Raw genomic sequence first — 19477 nt, forward strand, 5'->3', positions numbered from 1 at the left:
AGCCACAGGACCTTCATGCCATTCCTCCAAAATTCCAAGCCTTTACAATTTCAGTGAATCATATAATTTTAAAGTGAGGAAAACATACTAAAGAAAGCTACTACCTGCACCACTGCTGCCCTTTCTCTATGGAAAACTTCTCTGCCCAGAGAGTTTGCCCTTCCCTGAGGAATGGCTGACCCCAAATTGAGGCTAACCAGAACTGTAAGGGCAGTGAGCAAATGGAGAAAAAGCAAAGTGCATTAGACAAGATTCCCACTGTCAGGTATTTAAACTAAAACATGGTGGGTGGCTGTGAGTTGATGACAGCCAAAGCTTAAAGGTCATTTGAAATTTGAGCCAAAGACATGAGAGCCTAGTTAAAGCAGAAATTATATAGGGTGATGACAAATAAACAGAGAAGGCTGCATGTAGCCTGTACAGCACAGAGAACAAAGCAAACATACAAAAAGCAATGGAGATAGTTGGAGAAAAAATGACAGACATACTACTTAAATTTGCCTCAAGTCCACACTTACAGTTCAATTTTTAGGGAGGCAAGCTACGCTACATTTTTGTCTATGGATTCCCATTTAATCCCTGCGCTTGTCTAATAACTGCTCTATTCTTTTTTTTGCATGTTTCACTAAGTCCATGTTCTTTTCAATTAAAAAATGTCTCTGACCACATTTTCAATTAGAACCAGATCTACATCCTGTCAAGCTTCAGCATAACACAGTATTAGCTGCCCTGTGTACTTTTTCCTGCCCTGTTATGCTCATCCTTGACTAGTCATTCCCATTATATCTCCTGAAATCCTCCTTGCTTGGCCAGAGAACCACCTAACAGTTCAACTTCTCTATAAAGGGACTTATCTACCTCCTGAAATCAATAGAAAGAAATTTATGAGCCCAATATTCTTTGATATAAACAGTACAGATCCTATACTCACTGATTCAGTGCTTTATCTTTTTATTACATAATACATTGTCTCATCCATAGCTGAAAAAATGAATGAAATCAAAGACTTCAAGATGTTACAAAGAATTTATTAATGACAAGCTTTCATATTAAGAGACCCTTGACATTAGGTACCATTAAGAGCCAATTTTAAAAGCTTTTCAATTAAGAGGAAGGCTGGGAAAATGCAAGCCACCTCACTTGGAGATACTACAAATATAAATGCTGATCAGTGTTGAAAGGGATATAGCAACTTCATGGAGATTCATATCTAAATTTTGCATCTTATATAAAAGAATCCAGTATAAGATTTTTACAATTAAGTCCCTCCTCAAATCTTCAAAAATTTACTCTTGAATACTTTTTAACCATTAACTTTAGCCAGTACTCCTTTGCTGGACTTAAAAAGGCTTCAAAATCTTCAAATTTCATTGTGTTAATTGTTACACTGTATAGATTCATTCCCCAAATGAAAGATATCATTCTTATTTCTGACTCTCCTCGAATAGTCCCCCTGCATCCTATCAAACCCACTAGTCAAATCTCATTTCATCTAACTGGATTATGACTGAAGCATTTGGCAGGGTTGCTTAGTCCCCACTTGACTTTGAGATATGGTCACAATGATCAGGTGTCTTCCTTCTGTTTCACTTCATCTGCACTCTGTGCTTTCTACATTTGCTTCCTAGGTGATCTCTTCCAAGAGCCCAAGGAATTTAAGCACCATAACACTAATGACTTAAATCATTTTCCCATCCTGATTTCTCTAGAATTTCACATCTAGCCACCTATTTAACATCTTCACTTGAACATCTAGTATTTTTCTCAATGTTCATACATCAGAAGTAAATCCCTTGAGGTCTCCTTAAATGGGTGGCTTCCTCAGTAAATAGCACCACCATTCATCCACCCATCTGGTCAGGCCAAAAACCTCAGCAGCATCCTCTTTCTTTCTGATTTCCCATTCTAATCTATAAACCTGTCTAGACAGCTCTTATTTCAACATCTACTTTGGATCAAGCCACTGTTCATATATCCACTGTAACAGCCCGAGTTGAAGTCACTACTATCTCTGCCTGGGCTAGACACCCAGGCTTCTGTTCTTGCCACAATCTATTCTCTATCCAGCGGCCGAGGAAGCTTATTAAATGTAAATGGGTTAAAGTTGTCTCCTGCCCAAAATTCTCCAGTGACTTCTCATCACAATAAGGTTATTACCAAAATTCTTCCTCATGGCCAATAAGGCTCTATGTGATTTGGTCCCTTTCTAGCTCCCTCATTTTCATTCAGGTCAGGCACATTGGTGTGTTTTTTTTTGTTTGTTTTTTTAACTTTCTTGACATAGAATATACACTCAAAAGAATACAAATAGTAACAAATGATAAGTATACAGGTCCAGTGAATTATCCCAAAGTGGACACACCCATGTAACAAAAAAGCAGATAAAATTTATCAGAAATTATTTTGTGCACTCTGTCACTCATTATTCCCTCCATCCTTCATGCAACTACTATCCTTACTTTCAACATAAGATTTATATTTTCTGGTTTTATCTTGGTATAAATGGAATCATAGAGTACATATTAATTATCCTTCAGTCAACATTATGTGAGATTCATGTTGTGGGCAGAAATTTTTTTTCATTGTACAGCAGTCCTTTGTAAAATAAATAATTTATTGATCTATTCTACTATAAATAGCTAGTTAGGTTTTCTAGTTTGGGATTATTGCAAGCAATGATTCAATGACCATTCTTATGCATATCTTTTGGCGCATAAGTGCATACAATTTGATGCGGTATATATACCAAGGAGTGAAACTACTAGGTCAAAGGATACTAATTCAGTCAATTTTTAAAAAATAACAACTTTAAGGGTATGTGGGTGGCTCAGTGGTTAAGTGTCCAGCTTCAGCTCAGGTCATGATCTCACGGTCCTTGGGTTTGAGCCCCGCACGGGGCTCTGTGTCCCCTTCTCTCTGCTCCTCCCCAACTCACATTCTGTCTCTCTCAAGACTAAAATTTTTAAATAAAAATTTTCCAAAGCATTAGTCCCAACTTTGTATTCCACCAGCAATATGAATTTGTTATTTCCCATCCTCACCAATATTTGAATTTGTCTTTCATAATTTCAGCCATTTTAACAAGTATATGGTAATATTTCATTTGATTGCAATTTGCATTTCCTTGATGATTAATGCAGTTGAATGTTTTGTTATATTTATTTGCTATCTGGATATCTTTGTGATAGGTCTATTCTCATTTATTGCTCATTTTTCCATTGGATTTTTGTATTGGTTGTAGAAATTCTCCATACATTCTGGATATGTTTCTTCTGTCAGATATATGCATTCCAAGAGCTATTTTCCAGTTTGTGGTTTGCCTTTTCACTGTTACTGATATCTCAGAATACACAAAGTTCTTAGTTTGGAAATATGTTATTTTTGTTTATGGTGCATTTATGGACTACTTAAGAAATCCTTTCCTACCCTTAAGACACAGCCATAAGTATATGTTTCAAATATTCAGAATTTTGTAGTTACTATCTAGAGCACTATCTTAATTCTATTGGGGTCAGAGAAGAGTCTATAAGATTAATCCTTTAAAATTAATTCTATGAGACTAATTCTGTGACCAATTTTGGTAAATATCCCATGTACAGATGAAATGAACATATCTGCAGTTAGAGTACATGTTGATTGGATCAAGTTTATTGGACAATGTTCAAACTACATGCATGAAAAATATGTACGTACTTATACTGAATTGTATTCTGTCCCATTATTGAAAAATGTTTGTTCACTCTTCTCCGTGGATTGTGGTTTTTGTCTATTTCCCCTCTTAGGACTTTCCATTTTTTGGCATAAATCAAACACGTTAAAATGTCTGACAATATAATACTAGTAATTTCAGACAGTCAGGGGTTTGTTCCCACAGTTTCTCAGTTTTAGCACTACTGTCACATTGTATGTTATGGAATTAAGTAATTCAGTTCAGCTTTATATTCAGTTATAAACTGAGAGTTTTAGAAAAATAGTTACAAAGTAGTTTTCTACAGTTGATTAAGGTCAATAAAATTTTCAGAATCTGACTTCAGTGATGTTAAGAGGGCAAAGAGCTGAACAGAGTTTAACATACTGAATTAAGCCCTACCTGCTAAGGGAACAAATAATGAAATTTAGGGCTTGCCAAATTGGGTCCCTCAATGCGACACCCTAAGAGTTAGGGTGACCTGAATTCAGACCAGCCCTCACTTGGAGTGAAGCCCAGCTACACATCCTTCCATCCCTGACTGGATCTAGATGATTGGTATTACTAGTGCTCTCAACCTAGACACCTACTAGAAACAAAGATACATCTTCCTTGGAGGAAGAGAATGTCATCCTAGGACTCAAATAATAGTCAATTAGAAATCACTAGTACCTGATTAGAAATAATCCAACATATAAGAAAAGACCACATGACTAACACCAAAGAGAAACAATACACAGCAGATTCACAGGGCATACAAATTTAGATTTGTTATAGCTAAACATTCTAGAACTACGAAACGTCCTTCCATATATCACATAAAAGTTTTTTTTTAATGTTTTTTTTTATTTATTTCTAGGAGAGAGAGAGAGAGAGAGAGAGAGGGAGGGAGGGAGAGGGAGGGAGGGAGGGAGGCAGCGTGAGCAGGGGAGGGTCAGAGAGAGAGGGAGTCACAGACTGAAACAGGCTCCAGGCTCTGAGTTAGCAGTCAGCACAGAGCCCGATGCAGGGCTCGAACCCAAAAACCGCGAGATCATGACCTCAGCGAAAGTTGGACGCTTAACCGACTAAGCCACCCAGGCGCCCCTAAAAGTTTCTATCATAAAATTTACTTTCTTTGTTATTAAAATATGTCAACTTTCTTTTAGTTTAGTGGTGGTATGATATCTTTATCTATTTTACATTTAACCCTTCTGTGCCTTTTATTTATGGTGTCCCAAGCACTCTGACATTCTTTTTTACTTTTATTAATAGTAAACAATCATCGTTGCAGTACTGTGCTGACATCGTGCTGATATGATCCATTTTTACAATCTAGTATAAAAATGCTAATATAGGGGCGCCTGGGTGGCTTAGTCGGTTAAGCGTCCGACTTTCGCTTAGGTCATGATCTCGGGGCTCGTGGGTTCGAGCCCCGCGTCGGGCTCTGTGCTGGCTGCCAGCTCAGAGCCTGGAGCCTGTTTCAGTCTGTGACTCCCTCTCTTTCTGACCCTCCCCTGCTCACGCTGTCTCTCTCTCTCTATCCGAGAAATAAATAAAACATTAAAAAAATTTTTTTTTTAATTTTAAAAAATGCTAATATAAACTAAAACACCTAAACACATATATGAGTGTAGTCAAATTCATACTGCTATAAGAATGACAATTACTTATTTACATTTAATAATCTTTAAAGGCAAAATTTAGGCAATGTAAGGTTTTTTTGTTTTTTGTTTTTTGTTTTTTTTTTACTTAAGAGACATTGATGAGTTTTTAGACTGATAGGGGGGAAAAGCTGACATAGCTTTATTTAAGGCTTTTTACAAAGATCTTATTATAATTACTTAAAAAGCACAGTTAAGTTCTTCAAAATGCAAATATGTTAATTAGCAACTAGAAATAAGCACTCCTTCTATATTTCCAGAAATTATTACTATTTGAGACAAAAAGGATCATTTTTAAAAACTGATAATTATATTTTAAGTTCACTTAAAATACAGTCAATTCTATGATTTATATTTTTTAAATTATTTTTTATATTTATTTTTGAGAGAGAGAGAGAGACAGTGTGCGAGTGGGAGAGGGGCAGAGAGACAGAGAAACACAGAATCTGAAGCAGGTTCCAGGATCTGAGCTGTAAGCATAGAGCCTGATGCGTGGCTCCAACTTGTGAACTGTGAGATCATGGCCTGAGCCAAAGTCGGATACTTAACCAATGAGCCACACAGGTGCCCCCATGATTTATATTAATGGTAAAATTATTCTCCTAACAAACAAGGACACATGTGGAACAATTTAATGTGGTACTTGAAAAAGAAATGTTCCAGATAATAGTACCGTATCAGTGTTAAATTTCTTGATTTTGGTGTCCTTATTCTTAGGCAATACATGCTGAACAATTTAGCAATAGTTATCACGTCTCTAACTTTCTCTCAGATGCTTAAAAAAATTCTTCATAGATATATGTAGAAGAGAGAATGATAAAACAAACGTGGAAAAACAAGGAATAAGAAAAATACATAGTTCTCTGTACTGTTATTGCATCTTTTCTGTAAACTTCAAGTTGTTTCACAATAAAAATGTTTTTTAATTAAAAAAATAAAAACTAAAATGAAATGTTACAGAGTAAACAGAGCCAACAACCACTATTAATAAAGCAACTAACTGAAAAGGGCACACAAGGCACTCTACGGGATGATGTGACTAATGCTTATACAAAGAGTCATGGATTTAAATTCTAATCAGGGAGCACGAGTAAGCTCCTGCCCAGAATGAACACTGCATCACAGTAAAAGAGAGTATGTGAGAGTCCTCTCTCATCATCACTCAGGACTGGAAACAGTGCTTTCAAATAGGTACATGTTTTTATTAGAAATTCAAACAGGGAGGTCTTTCATTGTACATTACTTCACTATAGTATAAAAGTTAATATCATAAATATAAAAAGTTTCATAATATATCTCTGGGACCACATGCATTAGATCAGCAGTCTGATCAGCCATCTCCACAGTGAGAACAAAGACTTTATTATGCTACTCACATTAATATTAATAGGCTAGTACTGCACATTAATGATACTAATATACTGATTATATAATATTAATATATTTTAATAGACTGCAGAGATCAGCACTAAATATTTTCCTCCTGCTTTGGATGCATAATTCATATTATTTCTGAAAATTATATTCAGCGGAACCAAACAACTGAGGTAAAAAAATTTATTTAGATGTTAACAGTCTACCATTTAGATATTAACAGAACTACCATTAGTTCTACTTTAAGTAAAAAGGCCAGAAGGATACTTGGAAGTTGCTAAGAAAGTAAATCTTAAAAGCTCTCCACAAGAAAAAAAGATTTTTGTTAATCATGTGTGGTAATGGATATCAATTTATTGTGGTAGTCATTTTGCAGTATACACACATTCCAAATAATTACACTGTACACCCAAAACTAATACAATGTTATAGTCAATTATATTTCAATGTAGGGAATAGATAAATGAATTTTGGTATGTCATACATTAAAGCATAAATTTGAAATAACTTAAAAATACACATCTCCTAGATTCATACTCTTTTCTTTTTTTACCTCAATGAGCACATCCCCCAATATATGCATATTTATGAATTATATATGTATGTGTCCAACATAACATAACATAACATATTGCATATTTTGTTTGTTTATTTTTGAGAGAGAGAGAGAGAGAGAGAGAGAGAATCTTAAGCAGGCTCCATCCTCATCGCAGAGCCTGATGCAGGACTTGATCTCCCAACTCTGGGGATAGTGACCTAGCTGAAATCGAGAATGGGATGCCCAACTGACTGAGCCACCAGGCACCCCAGCTCATACTATATTTATATACGTAACAGAAGTTTAAAATGAAGTTCTCAGAAACCACTGCTTTCTATCATATATTGAAACAAAAAGGATTATTATAATAGGAGCACTCTTACTCGACCTCTGATTTACCACAGATTTCCATTAATTCTGTGAAGTCTATTAACTAATGTCCTTAGTAACTAGCATCCTTGATGCTACTCTGACTACTTTTTGATACAATTTCATACTACGATCTGTTGAGTTTAGAGTTTACCAAATGTTAGTCATATGTATTTTCAGTCTGTTTATGCCAGTTGTACTTGTTATAGTATGTACTTTAAATAAAATTCATTGTAAACTGATAGAAGTATAAAAATAAGTTGGTTCTATGAGAAGCAGGTTGAATACTCTAGAAAAAATATGAAAAAGTCACTAAAAATTTTTGGTATAGGGGAAAGAGTAATTATTTCAAGTGGCTTTATCTTTAGTAACAGTGTTATTCTAAAACCATTGTATACATCAGGACAAAGCAAATTACTAACAGTGTTAACATTATTTAAAAAAACCAAGACGTTAAACATAAAAAAGATACCAATATCAAAGAAATAAAAATCTAAATTTGAATACGATGTGTTAAAATTAGGACCTATCTTCTCTTAAAAACAAGATCTGTGTTCTTAGCTCTGTTCACTGAAAGAATAGAAACAATGATCAACTTAACTAGTGCCCAGACTGTTATTGCTAACTACCATTTTCTACTAAAAGTAACCAGGGCTGTCTTGGAGAAACAGCTGACTTCCAGATCTGGGGAACACAGCATACAAGAGGAACCTAGGATATGTTCTTTATCACAAAGCAAAGAAACTGACAAAGACTCCTGGGGCACAATAGCCAACATGAAATTTCCCATAACAAGGGCATTCTTCTAATTTGCCTCTTCTGGACCCCTTTTATTCAGTGCCTTTTACAGGGTCCTTGTTCTGCCCCTGGCCGATAAACATTGGGTGTTTTTTGTTTGTTTGTTTTAGGATTCCATTCTGGACTTATTTTGGTTGTCACTCTTTCTGTCACATTTCCTTGCATAACCTTTTCTACTGACAAGTTTTCAATCCAAGGCAGCTCTAACAAAATGAATTTCTGAAAAAATCCCCTGATTCTACAAAACTGCACAGAGCTTATAGGAAAAATAGAGTTTGGGCAGTGTGCTCAAAACCTACACAACTCTGAATGCTAATAAAAACTATAAATGGTCCCAGGGACCTGACCTAAATCACCCAGTCAAGCATCTCATTATGAACAAAGAATGCCAGAGCAGATATTTAAAATGTAGAAAAATAAAGTGGAAAGAATGGCAATACTTTAATCAGGGCAAGCCCCAGCAGGTGTGGAGAACAAAACAGGTAGAAGTGCAGCTAATAGCCAGTGGGGCTGCCAGTGTGGGCGGTGGGGTTGGTTTCACTTTATGTGGAAGCTGTCCAATGAACAAGGATTTGTTTACTTTTCTTAAAATATAGACAAGAGAATTTCTATTCACTGTACATCAACAGAGTGAAGCACTTTTTTTTCCTGCATAGTTGATGATGATTTATTGCCACTACTTTATCTCCCCTTGTCTAGGAAAACAAAAACAAAAACAAAAACGTGTATGAACTGACACGACTTTTACATTATGCTAACATTATTTCACCACTTACCAGTCACTTATGAGCTAATTCATGTTCCAGAAGCACACACTGTAGAGCATACTATGCCTACACGAGTCCCAAACTGAACTTCTTGCCCAGGGCAACACACTGAGTTTCAGACTTGCATAACCAGCACTTTTGTTCAGACACAACACCCCCATGTGGATAGTCCACAGGCATTTCACATTTAACAAGCCTGAAATTAAACTCATGGCTGTTCACCCTCCCCAGTCTACACCCCCAGCCATTCTTCCTCCAAAATCTCAGTGAACAGTCCGCCCTTCATTCCAGTGCCTAGGCTAGACCTGAAAGTCACGCTTGCCTCCTTCTCCTCTTTATCCTCTCATGTTCTATCCCTCATCAAATCCCAAGTCTCCTCCTAAATATTGCCCATAAATCTAATTTTCAGGTCCTTCATTATATACCTTAATCCAAAATCTCTTCACTTTCAACCCTAACCCCCTCCAATCTGCTCTTCCCACAAGAGACTTATCTTTCCTAAAATGTAAACCTCATCAAGCCATCTCCCCATCTAAAAGCACTTGAAAGGCTCTCCCTACTGATTTTAGGATAAATGACTCAACATAGCTTATACAAAAGGACTGACCTGGTTTCTTGCTTACCTTTCTGGCCTCAGACTTTACCCACTATCTCCTTCATTCTCCAAAATCCAGGCACACTAACATTTACCCAAACATGCACTCTCTCACCTCCTTTCACATAGGTTTCTATCTTCTCCGTTTCACACTGCCCTTCCATACTGCATCAACCCCTACCACACTATCAGCAACCATATCACATTTCTCCACTATTCCCAACTTGTTCTTTCCTGGCTGCTTATATAACTTCCTCCAAATCACTTCCCCTACACCAGCCCCTTCACTAAAGTACTCACACATATTCACACAGTTGAGGCTGGCACTCATGTATTTCCGGAACACCTGTCTTTCCCTCTCTCAGCAGGAAGCTCTATGAGAAAAGAAAACACATTTGCCATGTTCACTATTTCAGCCCCAGAGCCTCACCAGTATTTAGCACATATCCAGTAACTTTTGATGGATGGGTGAAACAGTGGAGAATAATTCAAATAATGGCTAAAATCATAATGAAACTCTAGTTAATATTAAATCTCTTCAGTCAGTATATCGTTAGGAGAATGAGCTCATTTTAGGGGCAAGAGGAGCTCGCCTCCCCCTTTCTTCTTAGCACAATAATCTGATGCCTCAATAAGGAACAGAGCCCTCTAGACCACAAATCATTTAACCGAACAGGGTGTATGTATGGCATGGTAGATGAAACAGAGGCAGGGTAAAGACAGCTCAGGGAGGAGGTGGCTGCCTCTAGACCATGAACCTAAAGGAATTTCACAATTAAAAACAAAATGAACCAAAATCCTAATGAATATATCCACAGGAAAGGGCCAAGTAAAAAGGAAAAGAACTCCCTGCAGATCTGAGAATCTGCAAGTCTGTAAAAGTTGCCAAGAATACTCATACTCCTAGAAAGTCAAAGTTCTATTTCTCAGAACGCAATGCCTTAAAATGGCAGATACGGGAGACAACAAAGCCAAGGTCCTGATAAGGAAATACAAGCACTTCCCAATTCTGCACTTAGATATCCCTGAGTCGGGGAGAAAAGAGTAAAGTGGACAGACAAGGGATAAAATAGAGTTAAAAACTATAGGAACTTCTGTTAGAGAATAATCCATTGCAACTTCAAAAATACAACCCAATGCTTACCAATGAAAAAGGCTGAAAAACTAAATGACCCTAAAAATTTACTATAAAAAATTGTGCAACTAAAAGCCATCCTAACTCTCCCCTGAAAAGGCATAAGGAAATCATAGACAGAATACCACAGGGAGAGAGGAGACCCTACCCTTCTCTATCAAGACAAAGAGGATAATCACCCACACTGGATAAAAGTTCAACAATGAGCACAGATAAAAATGAATGCATATAAGCACATATTCTACACACTCTGAAATCCAATGGAAATTTCCTAATTCTTCCTTTTACAGCCCCTGCAGTCTCATACCCCTTTCTATGCCTTAAAACTTTAAATCTGCCATTATATTGGGACGCCTGGGTGGCTTAGTCAGTTAAGCATCCGACTTTCGCTTAGGTCATGATCTCGCGGTTCGTGGGTTCGAGCCCCACGTCGGGCTCTGTGCTGACTGCCAGCTCAGAGCCTGAAGCCTGTTTTAGTCTGTGACTCCCTCTCTCTCTGACCCTCCCCTGCTCACGCTGTCTCTCTCTCTCTCTCTCCTAGAAATTAAAAAAAAAAAAATTTAAAAAATCTTAAAAAAAAAAAAATCTTCCATTATATTGTGTTGGGAGCCATTCTGAGCCCACTAGTCAAGAAAACTCCTGGTGAGGTTAAAGCAAGTTTGCACAGTCTCTTGTCAATCAGATGACGACTGATACCCACCCCCACACAATTATTTCTGCTTGAGCACCCTAGGGTACCTTGTTGATCAATATCTGGAGTGACCTGTCCCCTTATTCCGGCCCTGGTAGGATGATTGCACCTTGTGAAGGAACTTATTGTGGGAACTTATTGTTTCGATTATGGGAACAGACACTGTGTCTCCAGCAGGTCCTGTTTCTCTCCATACTTTCCCTTGAGCTATGAACAGGCTAATGACCCTTACTCATAAGATTGACCTTTACATGTACAATCCTGTTTCTACCGTTGCATTAGTCCAAGATGTTCATACAGCTCAACATGGAAATCAGCTAACCAAAAATGTCTTTCATGCCCTAGCTATTCAAGAAATCATAAAACTACACACAAAGGTAAATGCACTTGAAGAGGCTATTCTATGTATTGGAAATGAGCTAAAGTCTTTAAAGGTACAGTTGGCTCTCCAGTGCCATAAAGAATATAACTGGAAAATCAAGTCTTGCCCAGAGACAAAGAGCCTAACTTAGAGAGAAGAAACAGATAAGCAGAAGATAAGTTACTACATATACCTTTGCTGACTGGTGATGTATAGCAGCCCCTTCCCGAAGGCCTACACTCCACAAACACCTTCCCTTACCCTGGCAGCTGTGATGAGGATGGATAAGAGTATCTACAAACCTATAACTAAATCTTAGTGTTATTAAAATGTGAACATCCTGTTATTTTCTTAGTTACTCAACCTCACTATAGTTGGGGCAGTTCTGCAAGAAGACTTCTGTAAAACCTGTTTCTGTACATTTCCAAAAACATCTTATCACAGAGAGCTATCCATTGTAAAAATTCCATTTTCTGATGCCATGTTAACATTTGACCTATAAATAAAGACACCAAAACAGACAGGATGGAGATGCTGCCTGGTGATCAGAAAGAATCTCAGGGCTCTCTAATTCTCTTCCTTGCTGACACCGTCCATCCTTCAGGGACCCCTGGACCTACTGGATCCAGCCTCCAGTAATACTGATCATAAAGCCTTTTGCTAGCAGCATCTTAGGACACTCTGAGAGATACAACAATACCATACTGCGCCATATTTTGAGTTGGGGGGGCGGGGGGTGGTGAACTTTATTTCTATTATAAAATGTATCGTGGGAAGAGAAAAGAAAAGAAGGAATGGAGAAAAGGAGAAAAAAGGAAGGAAGGAAGAAATTTGAAAGTTCTTTAAATCCAGTTCAGTTGAGAGGGAAATGGGGATGGAACCACACATACAGGGAAAAATTTAAAGATTTTTCTCTGTTCTGTATCTACTTAAAATTAATAGGCATTAATTAATCAAATGACTTTTAGGCATTTTCCTTTCTATATATATTAATGTGAAAAAATGAATTTAGATGTTTAAAGAAAAGAGGAATTAAAAATATGCCTTTCTGAGGGGCACCTGGGTGGCTCAGTTGGTTAAGTGTCCAACTTTGGCTCAGGTCCATGAGTTTGAGCCCCATTTCAGGCTTTGCGCCAACAGCTCAGAACCTGAAGCCTGCTTCAGATTGTGTTTCCCTCTGTCTCTCTGCCTCTTCCCCACTCCCACTCTGTCTCTCAAAAATAAAATAAAAACATAAATTTTTTTTTAAAAATATGTCTTTCAGGGAAACAGAATCCTTTTCTTTCAAATCGCTCGTAAGAAAAAAAATTGTTAATCCATTGCAAGAACACTGGAATGATATAATCATAAACAATTTTGAGCCACTGAGTGAAAAAGCACTTAGCAAGCATTCATTTTTTATTTTACCACAGACTAAAATATAGAGTAAAGTTTCAAATTTCTGAAATTTAAAACATAATGGAATATAGCCAGCCCTTCTACAAAGTGCCATGCTACTTACTCCTCATGATAGAGAACATAAGACAGTAAAACTGTTACCTTCCTTGACGGAAAAAAAACAGTTTTTATAGTAAGAAGAAATAAACAAAAACAAAAGCACGCTCTATGGTGCCATCTTTTGGATTATTCAAGTGTTCTTAACAAAATTCTTGTCTTATAAGAAACAATTTATTGATCAGTATCAAGATAAAAACAAATAATTACTATTTGTACACCTTAAGCCATATTTGCTCTATCTTACTCTACACTATTCTATAATAGGATTTAAAATATATTTATATTAAACAATCATATAAAATACTAAAATTGTACTAACAATTCTGAAAATAAAAGCTATTTGAGTAATAAACTACATGCTGTCAACACCTTGTGGCAGTGGTTCCGATCACGCCCACGATCAGAAGCAATCTTATCTGGGAACTTGTTAGAATGCTAACTCTTGGGCCACACTTCAAACTGACTAAATTGGAATGAGGGTAGCAGGAGTCTGTGTTATAATAAGCTCTCCAAGTGATTCTGATAGAAGCTAACCTGTGAGAACCACTGTCCCTGGGGATTTTGCAAAAGGTTCACAGGTAACACTGAACCACACACTAGTTAAGAATCCCTAGTAGGTAGGCCTGGGTGGCTCAGTTGGTTAAGCAGACAACTTTAGCTCAGGTCATGATCTCAACATTCGTGATTTCGAGTGCCGCATTGGGCTCTGTGCTGACAGATCAGGGCCTGGAGCCTGCTTCAGATTCTGCGTCTCCCTCTCTCTCTGCCTCTTCCCTATTCTCACTGTGTCTGTCTCAAAAATAAACATTTAAAAAAGAAGCACTAGTAGATTAGCAGTTTATAACCTTAACTACACATTGGGATTACCAAGGAGCTTTAAAACTACCTGGGGTCCTGGGGCACCTGGATGGCTCAGCCGCTTAAGCAGCAAACTCTTAATCCTGGCTCAGGTCATAATCTCATGGTTCATAAGATCAAGCCTTGTGTCAGTCTCTGCACTGACTTGTGCAGGGCCTGCCTGGGATCTCTCTCTCTCTCTCTCTCTCAAAATAAATAAGCATTAAAAAAACAAAAACATAAATAAATAAATAAAACGTGTATGGGGCACTTAGGCAGCTCAGCTGGTTGAGCTTCTGGCTGGCTCTTGATTTTGGCTCAGGTCATGATCTCATGGTTGGTGAGATCAAGCCCCACATGGGGCTCTGTGATGATAGCACAGAACCTGCTTGGCTCCCTGTTCCTCCCCATTCGCACATACATGTGTGCTCTCTCCTAAAATAAATAATAAAATAAACCTTACAAAAAATACCTGGGTCCCATTCCAGTATCTGATTTAATTGTTCTTTGAGGTGAGTAAAGTCTGGGCACTGGGATTCTTAAGACTCCCAAGTGATTCTAAAAATGTAGCCAAGGTTGAAAGCCAGTATCTAGAGGATTACATTTTCAAAACCTAGAGTTCACTAAGAGTCTTAGATTAAGCACAGTTAGAATTAGACATGAAAAGTTAGCCTTCAAAACCAACATATATTCAAAATACCATTATAAAAAAAAAAGAACTAGTTCACTTCCAATCTGTAATTTTTACATTTTCCAAGGCTATACAAGATGTTCATTATTTAGAGTTTTAATAAACAACTAAGTTGTTTATTAAACAATTTTGTTAAATATTTATTAAAATACAGTTTATAAAAATAAACTATAATTTATTAAACAATTAAAACAATTAAATACATACTATACATTTCTAGTTGTTGAGAAGGTTAAAAAAAAAAAAAAAAAAGGAGGGCATATAGCCTTTGCCCTTACAGACCATCTAATATGTTTGGGCATATTTCATAATAATTTAAGTATAAATACCAAATTCGAGTACAGATTGAATACAGAGGGAATGGAGGAAGAAATCACATTTAATCAAAGCAGTATTTAGGGCTGTCAAAAAATAGGTTTGAACTTCAGTATTGAAGAATGAATTACATATGGAGTATAGATGAGGCAGGTAGGCAGACAGACATGATGGGACAAAAGATACACAGGGGTTGTTGGACTCTTTTGGAGCAACGAGAGGGGGCTGACAGTACATAATATAAAAAGGACTTTGCTTATTGAGGGATTCCTCATGACTTAACTATTGTCAGTTTTCCCAAGGACGGTGCATAACTGGTCCCATTCTAGAAACACGGGAAAGAAATAAGAGAGATGCTAATTCATTACATACAATGGATGCCTTGTAGCACTGGTTTTCATACCTTATATGATCCAGAATCACTTGGAGGACTTGTTGAAACAGACTGCTGGGCACCATCCTTAAAGTGGGGTAGGACCACAGAATGTGTTTTCTTTTTTTTTTTTTTTTTTTTTTTTTTAACATTTGTTTATTTTTGAAAGACAGAGTGCAAGCAGGGGAGGGACAGAGAGGGAGGGAGACACAGAATCTGAAGCAGGCTCCAGGCTCCAAGTTGTCAGCACAGAGCCCAACGCAGGTCTTGAACTCACAAACCACGAGATCATGACCTGAGCTGAAGTTGGACACTCAGCGGACTGAGCCACCCAAGGTCCAGATTGTGTATTTCTAACAAATTCCTAAATGCTACTGGTACAGCTGGTATGGAAATAACTCTTTGAAAACCATTAATTCTCTAGTGGTATTCTCATTAAAGCCGATGTAAAGTATATTTTCATTTTGAAAGTCATTCGTACTCATTAAAGTAAATGCAGAAAACAAACGTGAAGAAAGAAGCAGCATTACTCTTACTCCCTCTATTCAAAACATTATCTTGCTATGTTTTACTACTTGCTATGAAGACTACTACAGTCTTCTCTTTAGAAATAAATGAAGTATTCTTGACTGTACCATACACAGGAACATATGCAAACACTGTACCAACCAATACATGTCATGGAGGCCAAAGGCACAGTTGATTCACTAAGACGTAGTATGCTACAGCAATAATTTTCAGGCTCCCAAGAAAACATGGAATTTCTGTCCACTGGTAGTACAAAACAGCAGTTTACCAATCCTTTCATACCAAAATTAGTCTCATGTTACTAAATTTGAGTGATCTCTTGGTCAACTAGACCAAATATTTATTGAAACTTTTCAGCAATGGCATGTCAGCAATATATTTTCAAGCCCTTTCATTTACTTCTGAAAATATTTTTGTTTCACAATTATACCAAATGACAACTTGGTTGGGTAGAAAACTCTGTCTTTATGACTTTACTTCACAAATTCCTTAATCCATTGACTTCTGGCACTTATATAACAAAGTCTGAAACCAGAACGATTTATGTTTCTTAGCTCCATCCCACAGGACATCATGACCTGAACTGAAATCCAGAATCAGAGGCTTAACTGACAAAGCCACCCAGGGCCACTATCCCCCTCTAGGTTTCTAAAACTATTTAAATTCTGTAAATAAGCAAAATATACATTCCCAAAACAAAAGTATATACAAGGTATACACATGGTAATTTAAATCTTTTTTGTTTCTGAGTGAATGCAGTCAACTGATTTAGAACAGAACCTAGTCCTAGGATTACTTGGACTAGGAAATACTCTCAAAGAGAAAGGTAGAGTGAGAATCCTGTATTTACTACTCCTTCACCCCCACTCCTGGCCTGAACACCTGTAGGGTTTTGTTTTGTTTTCCTTAAAGCTTGTAATTTACAAAAATTACCTGAGCTTGTATCTAGATGTGGATCTCTTTGCATTGGTTTTATTTGAAACACTGTTTCCCTTAATTATACATATTGCAGGTTTGAGAGGTTTTTGTTTTTAATTAAATAAAACAAAGTCATCTTTACATCTGACCATTATTTTGTTCCAAGTGTTTGATTTAGTTTCTGTGAAATATCTATCATTCCTCTGCTGGGCTCCCAGTATCCTTCTCTCCAATTCATTACCTCAAAATTTTTCTTCTCATCATTTTCATCCTTGTCCTTTCTTGGTAAGAGGTTTTCAAGTTTGTGCTTCCTAGGTACAGCTTCATTATCTGTACGATTAAATTCAACTCCTAATCTATTGTCCTAGGTGAATGCTGGTTCTGCTTGTCCAATCACTTTTCCTTATGTTGCCCGTGGCCCTTTCTTCTGACCCTGTCGTCTCCTGCAGGGCTGTCTTTCCTATTTTATGGGAGCTTGATCTTCTTACATGTTAGCAAGTACGCCCGATATTTTTTCATTTTCATTTTCATTTTTTTCCTGGTTCCTTCCACATTCACAGAGCAACAGTTCCTTTAACATTTCCATTATTTTCTTTCCCTTTATTCTGCAGTATTTTTTCAGGGATTTTCCCTCAGTACTTTGACAAAGAAAGCAGGATCAACCGATGCTCAGGAACTGCCAACAAGCCAAGAAGTACACGTTGCCCCTTGATCCTACCTTCTAATCACAGCTGCTAGTAGATTCCCTTCCCCAACTGTTGTGCAAGATCTAATTCCCAGTGCCCAAGAGGCTTTATTTAGTTTGGTTCTACCAGAAAAAGAGGGGAACTTCTTCTATTCCCAAAGACTAAATCTCTGAAACACTGAATATGGAATCTTTGAAATTCTGCCCATTGGCCTCCTACTTCAAATCCTATCTTATCCTGACCTAAAGGTTCATTCTGACCTCTCACTTTCTTAAAGGCTTCTCTTTGGTATAGCTAGTGCCATGCAATTTTCCACTTTTTCTGTAATTATTTCATGTTTTTACAAGTTATTCAAGGCCAGAAACATTTAAGACTTCTATGTAATTGCATAGACAGAAAATAAATATTTGCAACTGATAACCCAGTTTCAGAACCTTCATAAAGTACCCAAACACTTTCACTCTTGAGGTGAGATTTTGTGCAATTGATACAATTTAGGCAAACATCCCCACAACTCAGTCTAAGAAAACCTTAACATTCCATTGCTTTTCTAAGCTATTGGAATATTTATACGTAGAAAAAATGCTGTATGTAACAACCACCATAAAAAATTCAATCTGTTCTGTTAGTTTAAAAATATTGCTAATTCAAGCAGCTAAAACAGTATATAACATAATTAGGAAAATATTCTTTTGGGTGCAGATAATTCTGAAAGTGTTATATGCAAATATTATATCCCAAACCTAGAAAGCTCCAAAATCTAAACATGATTTTGTTTCAATGAATTCTGCATCTCACTTCTGATTATTAATGATTAACTTATTTTTAATAAAATCACAGATCAATGATGAGTGTAAAATCATCTACTCACCCCACCCATTGTAATTCCATGAATAAGTGCAACATATGGTTTCTGGCAAGAACCTAAAAGAAAGGAAGCTATAATTAGTTACAATGTTTAAAACACATTCACTTTATATGGAAACCAACTTGACAATAAACTATTTTAAAAAATAAATAAAAATATGGGGTGCCTGGGTGGCTTAGTTGGTTAAGCGTCCGACTTTCGCTTAGGTCATGATCTCACGGTTCGTGGGTTCGAGCCCCGCGTCAGGCTCTGTGCTGACTGCCAGCTCAGAGCCTGGAGCCTGTTTCAGTCTGTGACTCCCTCTCTCTCTGACCCTCCCCTGCTCACACTGTCTCTCTCTCTGTCTCCTAGAAATAAATAAACATTTAAAAAAATGAATAAATAAATAAATAAAAATAAAACACATTCTCTTTTTCAAAAATCTCAGGTTGCATTAACTCTGAATATTTTCCTAGGAAAGTTTTACAAGAAATACCAAAGGAGCTAAATATATGGCTTATAAAATATGTTTTCAAAATGTCAATTTCTACACAATCCTGATCCTCTATTGTCATTTAGCAACTCAACACTTCAATTTGAAACAAAATGAAAGCCTTTTATAGCTCAGCCACTGAAAAATTTAATTAAGATTTACTTTCTAAACCATGGCTGCTTATGTACACAGTCATATTTGAAGGAATATAATTTGTTTTCAATACACCTAAAGTATTTGGATACAAAGAGAGGTGCAGCATACTGTCAAAAAACAAGGACTGGGAGTTAGAAGACTCAGATTCAGGTTTCAGCTTTGTCATTAACTATATTC

General features: G+C 36.9%; 1 protein-coding gene across 2 annotated transcripts in view; it reads right to left on the reverse strand.

The window, feature by feature from the left end:
• Positions 1-19477, reverse strand: part of HIBCH (3-hydroxyisobutyryl-CoA hydrolase) — a 100080-nt gene that overhangs the window by 41694 nt on the left and 38909 nt on the right. For both annotated transcript variants that reach the window (XM_039234729.1, XM_039234728.1), the window contains exon 6: positions 18676-18728. In XM_039234729.1, coding sequence (XP_039090660.1) covers positions 18676-18728 — 53 coding nt within the window. The remainder of the gene's footprint in view (positions 1-18675; positions 18729-19477) is intronic.

Source organism: Hyaena hyaena, unplaced genomic scaffold (assembly GCF_003009895.1).
Source record: "Hyaena hyaena isolate Hyena2069 unplaced genomic scaffold, ASM300989v1 scaffold_92, whole genome shotgun sequence".
Taxonomy (NCBI): domain Eukaryota; kingdom Metazoa; phylum Chordata; class Mammalia; order Carnivora; family Hyaenidae; genus Hyaena; species Hyaena hyaena.